Source organism: Crinia signifera, chromosome 4 (genome assembly GCF_055691185.1).
Source record: "Crinia signifera chromosome 4, ASM5569118v1, whole genome shotgun sequence".
Classification (NCBI taxonomy): Eukaryota; Metazoa; Chordata; class Amphibia; order Anura; family Myobatrachidae; genus Crinia; species Crinia signifera.
This window is the reverse complement of record NC_139220.1, coordinates 223,326,692-223,345,496: the sequence shown is the minus strand read 5'-3', so window position 1 is coordinate 223,345,496 and position 18,805 is coordinate 223,326,692. Positions and strand designations below refer to the sequence as shown.

The 18,805-nt window shown below is 46.1% G+C and overlaps 1 protein-coding gene across 4 annotated transcripts in view; it reads right to left on the bottom strand.

Annotated features, from left to right (window-relative positions):
* NEDD4 (NEDD4 E3 ubiquitin protein ligase) overlaps positions 1–15,784 on the bottom strand; it is a 149,725-nt gene extending 133,941 nt beyond the window's left edge. For 2 of the 4 annotated variants that reach the window (XM_083183863.1, XM_083183860.1), the window contains exon 1: positions 15,581–15,782. In XM_083183863.1, the coding sequence (XP_083039989.1) occupies positions 15,581–15,622 (42 nt within the window). In that variant the 5' untranslated portion in view covers positions 15,623–15,782. Of the gene's footprint in view, positions 1–15,580 lie in introns of all 4 variants that reach the window. The other 2 variants (XM_083183861.1, XM_083183859.1) reach the window with 2 other exon arrangements.
* Between the last annotated feature and the right edge of the window lie 3,021 nt (positions 15,785–18,805).

Here is an 18,805-nt window from a genome sequence, read left to right as displayed (position 1 = left end):
AAGCCAAGAACAATCTTAGAACTCACTTATTTCTTTTATAAATGTTTCTATAAAGTTGTAATGGTGACAGCGCTCCTGAAATATTACCTGTGGCACCCAAAGAGGAAGAAGATGCCAACTACTGATGTAAAAGATACCAACATTAAAACTGGGACACTAAAGCCCCGTACACACTGTGAGATATTGGGTAATGGCCAATTTTCACTAAATGCATAAGAGATTTTGGCTAGATGAACTGAAGATTTTGATTTAGGGATTTTGTCTTTGTAATGATGATCTAGTCAAAATTGCCTTGCCTGCACAGTCGATGGGGTCGATCCTAGTAACCTGAAGGGACCTGTCGAACCTTTGACTGCAGCGCCGAGATCTTGTCCATTGGAAGAAATACCGCCTCCTGCGCCGTATCCAGAATAAGGCCCAGAAATTGAAGCCTCTGTGTTGGATTGAGTTGAGATTTGCCGAAGTTCAAGATCCAACCATTTTGGACCAGAAAAGAACATGTGGCCAGAGCGTCTGCTATCAATTTGTCCTGAGAAGAAGCCTTTATCAAGAGATCGTCCAGGTACGGGATGATCGTTATCCCCTGTAACCTGAGTACCGCCACCATGCAGGCCATGATCTTGGTAAAGACCCTGGGAGCGGACGACAGGCTGAAGGGCAGAGCCCTGAACTGGAAATGAGAAGTCTGTATTGCGAACCTTAGAAACCTCTGGTGAGGTTCCCAAATAGGGACGTGCAAATAGGCGTCCTTTATGTCTAGCGACATAAGATATTCTCCCGGTTCCAGTGATGCAATCACGGACCGTATGGACTCCATCTTGAACCTGTTGTAACAGATGTATTGATTTAGATCCTTGAGGTTTAGGATAGGCCTTACGGAGCCGTCCGGTTTGGGGACTACGAACACATTGGAGTAAAACCCCTGTCCCCTCTGATGTTCTGGCACCGGTATTATTACAGAAGCGTCCAAAAGCTTTTGAACTGAATCCTGTAAGGCCTTTTTAGTCTGATCCAGCTTTGGAAGGCCCATTGGAAAGAATCTTACTGGAGGTGGCGCTGAAAATTGAAGTCTGTATCCCTGTGTAATAATTTGCAAGACCCACTCGTCCCTGCAGTGAGTCTTCCAAACCTGAGGGAAAAACAACAGACGAGCGCCCACCCTGGATTCTCCCACTAGAGCCGGAAGACCGTCATGCCACGGTCTTGTCGGAAGCCTTGGGCTCCTGGCGACGTGCTGGGGCAGTAGCGGCCGCTGCTGTTCCCGCCCCTCTACCTCTGCGGCCTCTAAAGGCCGTAAAACCTCCTCTGGGCTTGCCTCTAAAGGCAGAGGAGCCTCGAAAGGACCGAAAGGACTGAGTGAGGGACCGCCTCTTAGGCGGAGGAGCGGCTGTAGGTAAGAATGTAGACTTACCCCCCGTGGCCTGGGAGATAAGTTTATCGAGCTCTGGCCCGAAAAGCATATCCCCTGTGAACGGCAAGGCTTCAACAGCTTTTTTAATTTCAGCCTCAGCCTGCCATGACCTCAACCAGACCGACCGTCTGGCCACCACAGCTGACGCAGAAATTCTGGCTCCTAGAGTCGAAATGTCTGCCGCTGCCTCACCTATGTAAGTTGAAGCATCCCTGATGCCTTCCGCCATAAGCAACAAATCTGCCACAGGCATATTTTGCTCCAGACCAGCCACAAGCTCAGCAGCCCATTGCTCCATGGCCCTGGCCACCCAAGCAGAGGCCAAAGCAGGACGCAAAAGGACCCCTGCCGTGGAATAAATGGTCTTTAGTGAGCAATCTAAACGCCTATCCTGCGCCTGTTTCAAAGAGGCCACCCCGGGGACAGGCAGAGTGGCTCGCTTAGATAGCCTGGATAGCGAGATATCCGGAGTGGGAGGAGTCTCCCACTTGGCCCTGGATTCAGGAGAGAAAGGATATAGTGTCCTTAGGCGAGCTGACACCTGGAATTTCCTATCCGGACACTTCCATATAGAGAGGAGAGGAGAGTCTAATTCCTCCGAATCCGGGAAACACAACTCCTGTCTTTGAGAGCGTCCAAAAATGGACACCTGGGGAGTAACCTCAGGCTGCTCTAATTTCAGAGTGGACCTAACAGCTCTAATAAGCCCCTCCACACCCTGTGATTCATCCTCCCCTACATCCAAGGGTTGGATATCCTCCACAGGGGGAAGAACCTCTCCTTCCTCTATAATATAATCCTCATGGTCTGAATCATCAGCCAAAAACAGAGAGGGCATAGCCTTTCTTTTAATTACAGCAGCAGGCGAAGGTCTCTTAGCAGGACCTGCCATAGACTGAGTTAAAGAGTCCACTGACTGAATTAAAGATTGAGCCCAAGCAGGCTCTGCAGAGGTCAGTCTAGAAAGCTGAGTCTGAAACACCTCTCTATCCTTCCTAGAGGCAGCCATTTCAGCATTCAGATTAGACAGCAATGATTGCAGCACCTCTGAGGAAACAGCAGCTGCCTGCACAGGTGCTGCAGGAGCAGCAGTAATTTGAGAAGCCTTATAGCAAATCTCACAGAGGGAACACCCTCTAACATGTTGTGTGTATTGCTGCTTACAGCTCTTGCAGGAATAAACCTTCAAAGCAGCCTTAGATGAAGTTGCTTTTCCTGCCATCCTGCCCAGTAAATGTAACAATACTGACAGACACACAAACACCAGTCACACAAGAAACACCCCAAAAAAACAGCCCAACAGCAGGGAAATACCCAGTAAAGTAGCCCTGAAGTCTGGCAAGTTACAGGGGAAGAGGAGCCAATTAATAACCCCCGATTCTTGTGTGTGTAATGTACCCCTTAAGACTTACAGTGTCCCTGTAGTCCGCTGGGGAGCGCTGAGCTGCACAGGTAACAGAGGTCCCATTTTGTACAGCAACTGCAGAGAGAGAGAGCACCGCAAAAGCCACCTCACAGCTCAAAAGCTCAGAGAGGAGAGAGAAGCAAGCTCCGCCCTCCTCTCTTACGCTGAGGCGTGAAAACCAAGCCCGCCCCAAACAGCCGGCATACTGGAGGGTGCGCTGACGTCACCACCGCGACTTAGCTCTCTCTCTGCCACCGACCATCGCGCTTAATGGCCGCCCCCTGTCTGGCGCACAGCGCCCTTACTTGTCACCGGCGTCCCTGGAGTTCGGGGGAAATAGCCCAGGACCCGCGACGCACACCGCATGCAGCTGCGGGCGGGTCCCCGGAACGGAGGCTCCGGTGGCTGGACAGTGGAGGGAGGCTGCATGCAGGCCCGACCATGTCCCTCCAGGGTCCCACGTCGCAGACAAGGCATTCCCAGCCTGTCTGTGTCCAAGTATATATATAAAAAAAAAAAAAAAAAAGAAATAAAAAGCCTAATCTCCTTAGGAGACATAGCCCGGGAGTCCGACTCCTCCGGGCACTTGGAGTCTGCTGGGGGATAGCGGGGGGAGGAGCCAGCTGTATTCAAATTTCTTAAAGTGCCGACTCCTCCAATGCACCCACACTATCCCACACGTGTAGACTGCAGTGTCCCCTGCTGCTGGGAGGAGAAAAATTGATCCTCTTACAACCTTAGTGGGGTATTTAATTACAATAAAAAACATTTGAGAAAAAAAAAAACCAAGGTTTCTACTGTCAGTAACTAAGTTAAGTTTCCTAGACCCATTGGTATTTTACAGCCACAAGAATGCGCCCTTTACAGTGGATTCTATTTCTCCTGCGGACATTGAGGGGCTAATTTGATAGCTCCTCAGGGGGATCAATTAACTTTAATGCCCCAATTGGATGCACAGGTGTAGACCAAGAGACTTATTTAACTCTTAAGCCTAGTACCCATGGGGCAAAGGGAGCACACATCGCTGACACACATACAGAAAGCATCAGCAGTGTGTGCTAAGCAATTTGTGCTGATCAGTGTTCTTGCTGAAAAAAACACTGGCGATTTTAAAGGATAGGTCATAAGAATGACCACACACACACACAAAGGCTTTTTTGGGCACACTTTGACAATAGGTAAACTAATAAAAAAAAAAAAACTTAATTGAAATGCTAAGATAAAATATAGGCGAGTTTACAGAAGACATATCTTTATTGCATGAAGAAAATAACATACATAGATATAATTAGTAATAATGCTGCAGTCCCAGTAGTCTGATAACAATCAAGTAATGCTTAGTGACGAACGATAAAAAACTCATTTGATTAAATGTGGTTCAATCGGCTAATCAAGATAATTGGCGATAATGCAGCTTAAAAATATACAAGTTATCATCAAAAGGTGTCTAGTTAAATGACTCACAGTGATTGCGAAAACTCAAAAAAATAGTGGGTCCCTGGGACCCCTCACTTACAGAAATCGGGGTCCTACCTGAACTTTTCTGGGTCCCAATGAAATAAACCTCCTCTACCTTTCCCCACCAGCATAGCACATACAGAAACTTCCTCCTCTCCCCCATATGGCATATACTCTGGGTCAAGGGCCATCCAGAGCCTATTTTTTTTTTTTTTTGGAGGGGGGGGGGGGGTGTAAGGGACAGGGTGTGCGCAAAAAAATTAGGGCATTGCTTTCTGGGGAAGGGGTGTGGCCAAATATTAGTACCAATTCACATTATACCACACAATAGTGCCATTTAAATGACATCTGGCTGTGCGGGCAGAGAGGTGGTATAAACGGGGTGAAAGGTGGCAGGTAAACAGGGCAGCAGAAGGAGGGTGGGTGACAGATCATGGTGACTGGCAGGGGTGGAAGATACTGAAAGTGACAGTGGAGGAGGGTGGCAAATCACAGTGGAAACTAGAAAGGGGTGGCAGAAAGTGGGGTTCCTGGCAGGTAATGTGGGCTAGTTAGGGAAGGCAGAGGGAGGCTGGCAGATCATGGTGGTAACTGACCGATTGTTTTTGTGACTAGGTAGACCATTATACAAGCTGTAGAACTGAGAAGCTGCCCTGCTATGCAGAATGTGTATAGTGGCAGTGTCTCAGATGCCACCACTCTGCACATCCCCCTCACATGGAGCGGACCCCCATGTTGCCAAGCCTGTGCTGCTAAGGGCCACTAATTAACATGATACCCCCAGTCCCCCACATTTGGGTACTCACTACTGGTCCTGGACAACATGTAGCTGATGCCGGAGTATGTGCTATTCACCAGACACAGAACCTGAATAGCTGCGGTAGCCGAATATTCTGGAGCACCGGAGGGACAGGCGGCGCCAAGTATTCACGGCATCCTTCTCTGCATTAGCCTCCGTCCACCCCGGCTGCTATGAGCCTCCGTCCACCCCGGCGCCGGCTGCTATGAGCCTCCGTCCACCCCGGCGCCGGCTGCTATGAGCCTCCGTCCACCCCGGCGCCGGCGCTCTCACCTCTGTGGCCGCATCACAACAAACAAACACATATCCCTCCACCCCAGATAAAATGAAGACAGACGCGCATGTGATTCCGGGCAGAGCGCGTCCCAAGGGACGCAGCCATAATCAGAAACTGAGTCCCTGCTACTCAAAAGTGGGTAAAATACTCGCTATGGCGAGTATTTGCGAACCCTGACTCATGACACAAAATGTCCTCTACAGTCCTCCATGATTAAACAATTTGACTGTCTTCAACATTTATGGCAGTCCTCCAAGGTGGGGTTTGATAACCCAAAGATGGGTACTTATTCCCCAGAGGATGGATAAAGAGATCAAATAAGGTCCTCTAACCAGACTGATGGTGCTTCTGCTGTCTGGGTGAGTTACTACACCAAATGTTCCATGACGGTCCCCCAGACATTTACTGGTCCGGCCAATCACTGCTTAGCTTCTGAGTTCTGGTGGAATCAGGCGACCCAGTGAGGTGTGGTAGTAATATTCCTTATAGATGAGAGGGCACCACTTTGTCCTTAATAAGTGTACTTGTTAAGGACAAAGTGGTGCCCTCTCATCTATAAGGAATATTACTATCACACATCAGTTTTGTCTAGTTTTGTTAAACGGTTACATTTAATTGTCTAGTTTTATTAAATATCACTTTTCAAAATATTCGAATAAAAGAAAAAAAAAATTGACACTGTAGTCGAACACGGGTTTCCAGCATGTAGAGCTGTGGTTGATTTCAGCTGAATACACATTACTCCCTGGAAGATACAGTAATGCAGTGGTAGCCAACTCCAGTCCTCGAGAGCTACCAACAGTTCATGTTTTCTTGAGCACCTTGCTGGGGCACAGGTGTACTCATTACTGACTGACACATTATAAAATGATCCACAGGTGGAGCTAATTACGTCACTTATGATTCTGTGAGAAGACCTGGTAAACATTAACTGATTTATCTAGTTTTGTTAAAACTGTTACATTTAATTGTCTAATTTTATTAAATATCACTTTCCAAAATATATATATAAAAAAAATAAAAAAAAAGACTATACATTTGACACTGTAGTCGAACACAGGTTTCCAGCATGTAGAGCTGTGCAGCTATCCACTACACTACGCAACATGGTGATGTGTACGGTCTTTAGAGTGCTGGTATAATCAGTGGAATCCATAGCGCTGCTGGAGAAACCATAGTCGCATTAGCGTCTCAGATGATTGTGATTAGCGCCGTTGGAGGTAAAGCACTGTAATGTACAGTATTCAACTTGTCGACTCACGCCTCCCCTGGTTGTTCTGCTTTTTTACTACACTAATGTCCCAATGTTCTACTGTATACTGCTTTAATGCACCAATGTTCAAAATATTCAGCATCGGCTACGTGAAGGTAAATATTTGCCTATAGGATCATTACACTTCGCAGCCCATTTGCTTGCAGCGTTGTTCACGAGCGTCTCATACTGTGTTGTAAGCTCGCTCCGTTCGGCGAATGGTGGGGTTCCATTGGCACAGTACAGTATATCACTCCGACGCTAAATTGATGGAGCATTAGCCACCCAGTGGTGGCGGATTGTATCGCATGGTGCGCGCCCATGCCCCTTGGCGGACGGGAGCGCAAGAAGAAAATTGGAACACCAGGACCTCCGCCACGGCGAGCTGGCGGAAATGATGAGAGGCGCTCCATCTGTAACTAATTAATTGAATTTATTTTCAGATCAGGTCAGTGCCAATCCTTACCCATATTGTAAAAACTGGCGATTTGATTAGATTTTGACTACATGAAGTCTAATTGATAGCCCAAAAATCGCTATGTGTGTATGGGCCTTTACAGTTAAACAAGTCAAAAGCTCTGAGTGGATTTGTGCAGGTCAAAAAAAGACAGTGGTTCCCAACCCCGGTCCTCAAGTACCCCTAACAGTGCATGTTTTCCAGGAGTGCAGCAGGTGAGTGCAGCTGGTGCACTCATTATTCAGACACATTTTAAAAGATCCACAGGTGGAGCTAATTATGTCACTGTGTGGAGACCTGGAAAACGTGCACTGTTGGGGGTACTTCAGGACCAGGGTTGGGAACCACTGGTCTAGTATAGTTATAAACCCGTAGGCAAGGAAAATGTGATTTAAATTCCATTTAAAATTATTTTTGGTACTTGCTTCCTAGCACGGCGCCCGTCGGGTCCCATCACATACCTTAACTTAAGGTATGCGATGGGACCCGACCGACCCGATTTTCTGGCTTTAAAGACATTTTTAATGCACTTTGAAAATCGGTCGCATCGCATGCCATTATAATGGCATGCGATGCGACCGACCGACGCGATTTTTACATTGGACCCAATGTTAAAATGGCCCCCGAGACCCGATTTTACATTGGACCCAATGTTAAATGCCCCCCAGACCCAATTTTTTATTGTAAACCCACCCTGATGGTTAATTATGTCAAATGCCCCCCCATTGTTAACGCAACGCCACGATCAACGTCAACACGAAGCGTGGTGAGCACAGCGAGCCCGCGAGGGGCGGCGGTACGCGTCCTACGACCTTTTCATACCCCCACTATCCACATTGGCGTGGAGTTGATTTTACATAGTGTGGCGAGCCACAGAGCCCGAAGCGCGGCGAGCCCTGCGAGGGGACGCGTAATACATCTGAAGTAATGCGCTCATCATGCTTCGGGCTCGGTGGCTCGCTACAATATATAAAATGTCAACTCCACGCCAATGTGGATAGTGAGGGTATGAAAAGGTCAGAGGACGTGGGCTCGCTGCGCTCGCCATGCTTCGGGTTGATGTTGATCGTGGCGTTAACAATGGGGGGGCATACAATGAAAAATGGGGTCTGGGGGGCATTTAACATTGGGGCCAATGTAAACTCGGGTCGGTCGGGTCGATCGCATGCAATTTGGTTGCATGCGATGGACCCGATTTCATACAATTAAAATCGGTGGCGCCGTACTAGGAAACAAGTACCCAATTTTTTGTGAAATTTAAAACCTTCATGTTGCTAAAAACAGCACTGTTAAAATCCAAGCACTGTTACCAGGAAATATTTTACAACAACCATAAAGTAACAGTAAATAACCAGATTACATGAAAACTGTTCCATGCACAAATAGGTATGTTTATGTAGCTTTAATAGATGTACCGGTATATTAAAAACAGAAACCTAGAAAAGAAATGCATCTTAAGATGCTGCAGGAGTTGTAGGAAATCCCCATACTTAAAAGTAACAAACAATGAGTGCGAAGCACATGGAATTCTTTTAACTTGGATGTACACTACCGTTCAAAAGTTTGGGGTCACGGATACCCCTTTTACACCAAGGCAATCCTACCCAGGTCCTGATCATGGGCAGTGTAAACAGTACCAACCCAGGTTGGGACATTCGGGTAGTGCTGAAAGGATACCAGAAGCGTGGGATGCCTTTCCGTAAGACAGTGCCATGCATTCCACAGTGTGTTGCAGCTGCAAAAGACAGCAGCCACGAAGGATGCAGCCACGTGCGGACAGTGCACACCGCTCTATCTGGCACTAGGAAGCAGCACAGATAGGCAGTGATGGGACCAAGAGCTTAATGGATGAGGGTGCGTGATGTGACTCCATTTTTTTTTTTAGGGATATATACCCTTACCTACAGAAATCATAATTGGAAGCAGTATCATTTATGTTCTTTTTGGGGGGAAGCACATGGGAGATGCTGCACTTTTTAACTGCTATGTGTGCTTGAGCACTGAATATAACTTTTTGAAAAAATATTTTACAAAATAAACCAACAAACATTTTTCAATGCTAACTTGTCATGTCTTTTAATTTTTATTTTAAATCATTGAGGGAAGGTTGGCTGGCAGTTTATCAGTCCTAAAATGGACATTTGTAATGTCATCCATAGGGCATAGCAGGGCTGATGCAATTTCAGTGTAAATGGCGCAGATCCAGGTCCGACCTCGGTTACAGTGCTGTGATGGGGTATGAATCTGGGTCCAACCCTGGAAACTCCCTTGTTCAAAGACCAGGGTCCGATCAGGGATTTTTGTGTAAAAGGGGTATAAGAAATGTCCTTATTTTTGAAAGAAAAACACTTTTTATTTTCAATGAAGATTAAATGAATCAGAAATACACTCTATACATTGTTAATGTGGAAAATGACTATACTAGCTGCAAATGTCTGGTTTTTAAAGGAATATCTACATAGGTGTATAGAGGCCTATTTCAACAACCATCATGCCAGTGTTCTAATGGTACTGTTCACTGTTTTCTAATCGCATTACAAGACTAATGGATGCTTAGAAAACCCTTGTGCTAGCTAGCATTTTCAGCTATGTTAGCATAGCTGCAAATGGGTTTGATCGTTAGAGAAGCTATAAAATTGGCCTTCCTTTGAGTTAGTTAAGTATTTGGAGCATCACATTTGTGGGTTAGATTATACTCCCCAAATGGGCAGAAAAAGAGAACTTTCTTGTGAAGCTCGACAGTCTATTTTTGTTCTTCACAATTAAAGGCTATTCCATGAGAAAAATTGCCAAGAAACGAAAAATTTCCTATAATGGTGTGCACTACTCCCTTCAGAGAACAGGCTCTAACCAGGAGTATAAAGAGAAGAGGGAGGCCCCAATGCACAACTGAGCAAGAAGACAAGTACATTAGAGTCTTTAGTTTGAGAAATAGATCCTCAATTGGCAACTTCATTAAATGATACCCGCAAAACGCCAATGTCAAAGTCTACAGTGAAGAGGCGACTCCGGGATGCTGGCCTTCTAGGCAGAGTGTCAAAGAAAAAGCCATTTCTGAGACTTGCCAATAAAAGGAAAAAGATTAAAATGTGCAAAAGAACACATACATTGGACCGAGGAAGATTGGAAAAAATTGTTAGACAGACACAATCAAAGTTTGAGATGTTTGGATCACAGGAATATTTGTGAGACGCAGAACAAGTGAAAAGATGATGGAGTGCCTGACGCCATCTGTCAAGCAAGGTGGAGGTTATGTGATGGTCTAAAAGCTGTGTTGGTGCTGCCAAAGTGGGAGATTTGTACAAGGTACAGATGGAGCCAATTCCATCCTTGGCCAGGGCTTGCCAGACTCTCCCCTCTTGCGAGCGCCGGCGGACAGGGGCTACACTGAACTGGGACGCGTGTGCATCTCACACGCACGCGCGTCCCAGTCTCTTGACGGCGGCGCTGCAGGTCCCTGCCTGTCTCCGCTTCAGGGAGACGGGCAGGGCTCGGGGCAGCGGCGGAGAAATCTCTGTAGCCACAAGGCACGCGCAAGCGTCTTGTGCGCGCCCGTGGCAAGAAAGAGGCCGGCTCCATCTGTAAAAGGGATTTTGAATAAGGAAGGCTATCACTCTATTTTGCAACACCATGCCATACCTGTGGACAGCACTTATTTGGATGCAATGTCCTCCTCCAACAGGACAATGACCCAAAGCACAACTTCGAATAAAGAACTATTTAGGAAAGACGTGATTTGACTCAGTGTGATAACGGCATATACATGTTGCTTATGTCAGCAGCGATTAAGCGATTGTGGGGGAGGAGCAGGGCCTTCCTGTGTTCAGCTGCATAATCCCCAGATTGAGCTGCATGTACAGACGACTGTGGATATCACTAGCGACCCACGTGAGCGCACATTGTGAACAATCTAGTGGGTACACACTGGATGATCAAACAAATCTGTCTTAACAATTGATCACAAAATTACGAAATGTGGTCTAGTGTGTACCCAGCTTGACACAGGTAATGTAACAGACATTCTGAATGTAAATGGTGAAATGTCATTCTACATGAACCTCATTAGAACTATTGATCCAATGTAAGGGATAATAAAGTACTTTACTGATTTAGAAGATTAAGGGGGTTATTCAATATTGGTCTATATTTCCGACAGACGGCAATATCTGCAATTTTCGACATTAATAGGTCGAATATGCATTTGCCTTTTCAATATGGTCCTGCAAGCAGTGTGTCAGGCCGCTGCTGACAGGCCCCCTGGTGAGATTCCCGCCGCCGCCAAAATATTTTTAAAGCTGTTGAATCTGAAAGCCTTCAATGCTGTTGAAAATGCCAGCATTAAATGGGCGAGTGACAATATTTCTGCTGGTGGAAGCATAGGCACATATTGAATACCCCCGTAAATGGTCAACTGCTTCACTAGGTGTTTCCATTCTTTTGGAGAATTTCTTTATTTATTTATTTATTTATTAACAGTTTCTTATATAGCGCAGCATATTCCATTGCGCTTTACATAGGGGACAGTGATACAACAAAACAGGGTATTTACAGACAGTCAAAATGTAGGAGGGCCCTGCTCGCAAGCTTACAATCTATAGGGAAATAGGCATTGATACATAAGGATAGATACTGTATTCTTTATTGCATCGATTCCAACAGAGAATAACAGCAAGAAGAGGTTAAACTAGAACAACACTAAAAAAGTGAAAATAAAACAACAGTGGTCACCTCATTTTGGCTGTCTGCTACTTTAACAATCACTCACAAGTTGTGTTGGACACAGATATCATTGAAACAATTAAGTAAAATTATACCCCTTTCACACAGGAAATTAAATACCCGGGTGAAGCAATTCCACCTGGGAATTTCATTAAATACACAGGTCCTTTTTCTGTGTGAAAGGGCACACCGGTGTCGTAAATCCCGTGTCTGCGACCCTGAAATTGACCAGGGTCGAGGACACGGAATTTATGACCTGCGTTGACCCTTTCACACAGAAGAAATACCCGTGTTATTCAGCAAATTACCGGGTAGAAATTTTCAACCCGGTAATTTGTTCTTCTGGGTGAGGGGGGGGAGGTCAGGCTGCTCCCGGCAAAATGACATGGCATTTGAAATGCCGTATATTTGCCAGAATTTTCAGACTTTTCTGTCTGAAAAGGGTATAACAGGAGCGGAGTGGAAGCAGCAGAGCCTAACATGCCCCAGTTAATACAGATGAGGAGACAGGTATCAATTGAAACTAAACACAGTAAATACACTGTGAACACAATTAATCTTAAATATAACATGTAATAAACATTAATATGTTTCAAAATAATGGTGTGTCAATACCAATGTTGTGCCAATAAAAACAAAACTTGTAGGTTAGTCCCAGTTTCATACGATCTGGTATATGACAAGCATTACAGGATGGAATGAAATATTCAATAAGCACTGGCCTAAAGGCCTACATTTTTAAGAGCATGATTTGCAAATTTTAATAAACATTATAGAACCACAAATTTGCATGTCCCATTCGACCACCAAAGATTGTCATTAACTGGAAAAATGTACCACTGGTTAAGTATGAATTAGTGACGTATATCAGTTTTCGAACTGGAAATTTACTATATATAGGTATTAATTTTGCAAATATACTAGAACATGTATATACCTTGTATTTATTCTGAACTTGATGTATCAAGCAGAAAAAAAGAGTGAAGAAGTGGACCAGTGGATAATTTGCCGATAGCAACCAATCCATTTTGGTGTATGTGTTGGGGGTATCCAATAACATTAAATGAAACATCTGGAGCGAAAAACAAGTTTCTTCCTGCTGTTTCATTGATACTTTTTTTTATGTATCCAATTACATCTACTTTTTTTTTTTTTGCAAGAAGACGCATATTCTGTGAAAATCTGTGTTTTTACCGCCACGTCCCAGAAAAGATGTCGCTTATTGGGATGTTGCTTAACCTGCTTGAAGAAGGTGGAACAAAAATTCCTGATAAGACACGGCTCGTGCTGGCTTATTTGGGCTAGAAGGATAGCCCTATGCAAAGTAATTAGCCACAATCAAAGACAGTGGGTAATTGGATACCCTGCTAACTGATATTTAAACATGTCTCCAGTAATATCAGCACCATAGGCTGTGTGCCCCCTAACAAAATAACGCAAAACTTAACCCAGATCTTGTGTTTTTTTGCACAATAGCAGAAAACATCACCATCAAATGAAAACCAGCTTTAATTGAATTGCCTGACAAACACACTGGGTAAAAAAAAAAAAGGCTTTTTTTTCATGGTAAACATTTACCACAATCAATTGAATTCCCCCCTTAGAGTTCATACTGGCTCCCTGCACCTAATCTCAGAGAAGGGAACAGTTTAAATATGAAGCTCAAAAATGTAGACAATGTATAGCCACATTAGTGATAAATGACGTATAAAATGTTGGCATTAAAAATGAAATTGTAATATGCAATGCTGTATAAGAAACTGTAAACTGCAAAATAATGTCAACGGCTACAACACCGCAGCCTGTATAGAAACCACTATTGCCCATGGCTGCACAAATTGAGCATACACACTGAGCAATATTGGTAAATAATATTGTTCAGGGATGTCACTGGGACCTGATGAACATGCAGGTCATGGATATATTGTCATAATCGACTTGCATGTTCAGCCAACGAGGGGGGGAGGAGGGGGGGGTCATTAGTGATATTGAGTGCACACTACACTTTTTTTTTCCCCCAATATTTCACTCAAAATGGCCCTTCTGAGCTATATCTTTTAAAAAGCCATCTAGTGTGTATGGGGCTTAATTGGAGACAGAAGGGTATAAGGTTGTTGGGTTGACACTCAAAAGGTTGACATTGCTTTAGGTCGACATCAGTTTTTCACTTTTTTTAGCTGACACGTGCCGACAGGCGGTATTTCATGCCCTACCATCCACTAGGGTATGGAGGGTGCACAAAGCATGGCAAGCACAGAACATGACGACATTTGAGACAAAAAAACTTGAAAAACCCCATGTCGACCTTCACAATGGTCACCAACTTTAGAGAGAATTATTTGTCATTTAGCCACAGGTCCCACAATGCTAACAACATTAAGAACAGATAGCCTTCACAAAAGCAGAACTGATAAATGTCATATACGTACATTACAGTACATACATCTGACCTGTGCCTCACCAGCTGGATGCTGACTATACTCACAAGACTAGGCATACCACACCAATGTTCCCTCTAATTTTACGAAGGCTGTGTGGCAAAAGATTTTGGCTGTGCAACTTTGTAAGGAAATTAAAATTTTTGTGCGTCACATATATAACTGGAAAATGACGTTCAGCATTTGTGTTAACTTTACTTCAAAATGATACTAAACATTTAAACATTCAAAACACAGCACACAATGTAGTTAATGGGTGAAACACACATTAATTGAGTCCACAACTGCAAAAAGGGACAGCTGCTGCTTTGTGCGCTCTGTTGTAATGTCTGAGCGCACGCTCGTCGAGTTGTGTGCGAGCGCACTTGCGCACAGCTTAGAGGGAACACTGCATACCACTCAACCAAAACAAGATAACATTTCCAATAACCTATCGGCCTAGAAGTAAAACCACTGCAGGCAGAAAGTGGATTGCTTATTATAAAACAACAACAACATAATGCATAGTTTTATCGTTATTTTCAAATGAAAGCCAAAACAACCATCTGTCACTCCATACCGCATAACGGGACATTTACTTGAAACTAGTTTTCCATTAGGTGTACCATGAATATGATAGATGCAGAAAGTGATATGGCCAGTTACAGGTATTGGCGGATAACAGTAGAGGGCTCAGGGCACGGCGGTTCCTGGAGTACAGTAGTTATGCGCCAGGTAACACACCGTACAGGTACAGGTGCCCATACACGGTGCTGTTATGCTCTGGATCGCATCGCAATGCATGCAATGCGATCAGAAGGCAGTGCAAAAAAGTAAATGCAGTACATACATTTTATACTCTGCGAAGAGATGCCCACAGGAGCGCGCATCGTACAGTGCAAAAGCACTGTGTATGGGAACCTTTAGGCAATGTGGTTACATAACCTGTTGCTGCACTATATAAACAGGGCAGGATGCCTGGCAGCTCCAGGCCAGCATCCCATGCAATTCCTCACAAGCTGGAGTGCAACATAGCCTCCTCCTGCCCTAATGTACAGAGACTGGCACACCAGAACATATCGCTCCCAGTCCCAGCACATGATGAACAGTGATATTTGCAGCAGATGGACCCTCCCCATCCCATACACTGCACAGCTCAGTCCTGGGCACTGCACACAGTCACTGTGGCCCCCGACCACAACCCCTACAATGCCGTGCGTGAGTAGGAGCTGCTGCAGGGGTACTCTGAACTCGTCACGTCCTAATATACAGCAGTTATCACCACACAGGCCGCCCGACTACTGACAGCCGGGAAACTCACCCCCCTCCCCAGCCTAGGCACAGCTGACACACACACACACACACTCCCATCCCCTGGGCCTCACCTCCTCCGCCGGTAGCCCGAACACCTCCAGGAAGGAGGCCATACTCCGTGCTCCGGACACCGGCCGGGTGATGTCTCCACTATTTCACCGGAATTTACGCTGAGTCCCCGGAGTCTCTACTCACAACTCACCCGATGGGCGCGCGCCCGCACCCCACAGCGGCTAGCGTCACGCGCCAGCCCAGGCTGCGTGAGCGCGCATCCGCTCGTCAGAGTGACGTCACTGCCATGTTGTTGTGACCCCCTTCCACGTGTAGGCGCTAGAGATGGGCAAAACGGCTCACTGAGCGGACCCGGGTCGACCCGGGTCTGTCAGTGAAAAGATCTAGATCCTTTGGGCGGCTCTGCGGCTCACTTTGTGTAAAAAATACAGTTATTTATGGTTTGAGTTAGTGTACCATACCTCCCAACATGACCCTTTCCAGGAGGGACACAATGCTCTGTTTCTGGACTTCCCTCTTAATGTTTGATGTTATTACCTGTGTGGAAACACCTTTCTTACCCATTTACCTGTTTAGAACAGGTAATAGCAATCATTCGTTAAGAGGGAAGTCCAGAAACAGAGCAAAGTCGTAGGTCAGAGATGGGGAACCTTTGGCCCTCCAGCTGTTGTTGGACTACACATCCCAGCATGCCCTGCTACAATTTGCTATTTGGCCATGATAAAACTGTTGCTGGGAATGCTGGGATGTGTAGTCCAACAACAGCTGGGGCCAAAGGTTCTCTAACCCTGACCTAGGTGGTGCACTTAACATAGATTGTTCTCCACAGTATTAGCCCGCAGAATCTATGGTTTTACACACAGGGGAAATTGACTAATAATTGAATAGCCCTGCGTGGTAAACACAGTAGATAATTGAATATTGAATACGTTGGGTTTGCCCCCTTATATATCTCAGGGTCTCTTCCTGTGGGGCTACCGGTCTCTGTACTACTACTACAATTAGCCTGTAGCCCCTCCCCTTGAATATCTCCCCAATAGGCCCTCTCATCCAAGCCGGGCAGTGCGATGTGTAGGCATAGACTACAATGGGCTATCGCCATCTCAGAATGGCGGTAGCCCAGGGGTGCGAAAGCCGGACTGCCCGATGTTGGTACATCGGGCAGCTTCGCATCCCCCATAGAAACCTATGGGGATGCGGCCGGCGGCGCTGAAAGGGGGATCGCAGCAGGGATCGGAGATTCCTGCAGCGGTTCCCCGATGATACATTTAGGGGATACTGGCTTACTAGAGTAGAAGATACCATGTCTCTGGTACATGTACAGCTGCTAGCCAGGGAGTACACGGAGGGTGTCAGAAGGAGAAGAGGAGCTTACAGCGGGATGCGGCTCCTTAAAGCGTTCTGTATATTGCACATTTTAGAGAAATGTAATGACATCATCTCCAAGCGCCAGGCCCGCGATGATCCCCGCCGGGACCACTGATCGCCGTGCTGGGGACAGCCCAGCACCAAGGTAAGCTGCTGGGCTGCCCCCAGCCCCCGTGCACCCCTCCAGCCATAGACCTGGAGGTGAATGGATGCCTCACACCGGCATCCATTCACCTCCTCCGCTGCTGTCTGCTGAATATAGCAGACAGCAGCGCAGGCTGTCTGTGCCCCCCTGTCCAACCTGCGGATGCTGCGGTCCCCCATTGATGTAAATGGGAGCCGGGTCAGATGACCCAGTGTACCCATTTACACCGACTGCCCTCTACCCAGGTCATAGTCATGTTCTACCATGGTCAGGACCTGGGGAAACAGTCATTTGGTCGACTGAACTAGGTCGACATGGTTTTAGGTCGACGTGGTTTTAGGTCGACATGGAACAAGGTTCACATGGTTAGTAGTAGTAGTACGTTTATTTATAAAAAACAAATGACAAGGTAACATACAGGGTGTGTTGAAAAAGTCGGCGTGGTTACAGGTCGACGTGGTTTTACGTCGACATGGAACAAGGTCTACATGGTTATAGGTCAACATGAGGAAGGTCGACAGGTCATAAGGTCGACATGGGGATTTTCACTGTTTTTTCAGCCGACATGTGCCGACAGGCGGTATTTCATGCCCTACCATCCACTAGGGCATGGAGTGAGATTATAATAGTGTGGCAAGCGAAGTGAGCCACTGTGCCCGAAGCATTGCGAGCGATGCGAGGGTCCGATTTCACTTCCAACTGTGTTGACATTCGGGTCAAAAAACAGCGAAAACCCCATGTCGACCTTATGACCTTTCGACCTTCCTCATGTCACCCTAACTTCCATGTCGACCTCTTCCCATGTCGACCTTTCTGCATGTCGACCTAGTGACTGTCTGACCAACGCTTGTCTGACGAACAATCCAGTTCCCAGGACCTGGGTAGAAGTCCCGTGTAAAGGAACACGGCGTGTCCCATTTACACTGCCGCTGACCGGAGTCTGACCCGCTGAAGACCCGGGGTTTTGCGGCGGTGTAAAAGGGGTATTAATTTTGCTCGTTGCCAAGGGGGATTAAATTTGTTCATTGCCAAGGGGGACTAAATTTGCTCATTGCCAAGCCCCCCCCTCCAAATGAAAGTTAAAAGAAGGTCCCCTCCCCCTCCAAATTAAAGTTAAGTACTACACAGCCCAGCAAACTCAGATCTAGTAAAAAAAAAAACATGTGCACTGCCTAACTAAAGTCTGTGTGTCTGTGAGAATGTGTGTTCATACTTCTACACAACTTTCTATGATACTGTACTAGTAGAAGATGGTGTGAAGCAAGCTTGCAATGCCTCTGCTGAGTCTGCTGTTGACCTCCTTCAGGGCTTCAAAAAGAATCTAGATCTGCACATGACACAGCAGCAGCAGCAGCAGCACAAGCAGGCTTGTTTTTCTATTCACTCAGTCTCCAATTAGAAGAAAATATCTCAGCTGCCAAAGGTGGCAGTGCTGAGCTCAAGCAATGCATTGTATTGTATGTAATGCAAAGCGTAACTGATCCGGATCACCATTTTGGGATCGGCGGATCCCTCGTTTTTGGAAGGAACCGTTCAAAAGAACCGGATCGTTCACGAACGACCCATCTCTAGTAGGCGCAGTTGCAGCCGGGGACATGTGCGCATTGCGCGGTGGTGGTGCTGCTGGGTGCTGCTTTGTGCTACTCTGCAGAAGGATTCCAAGACTGCAGCTAGGGATGGCCATGGGTGGGCTTACCATCAGTGGTAAACTCCGTGTTTGCGGCACTTTGTAGGAAAAAAAAATCTTTGCTTTTACATCATCGTTGGTAGG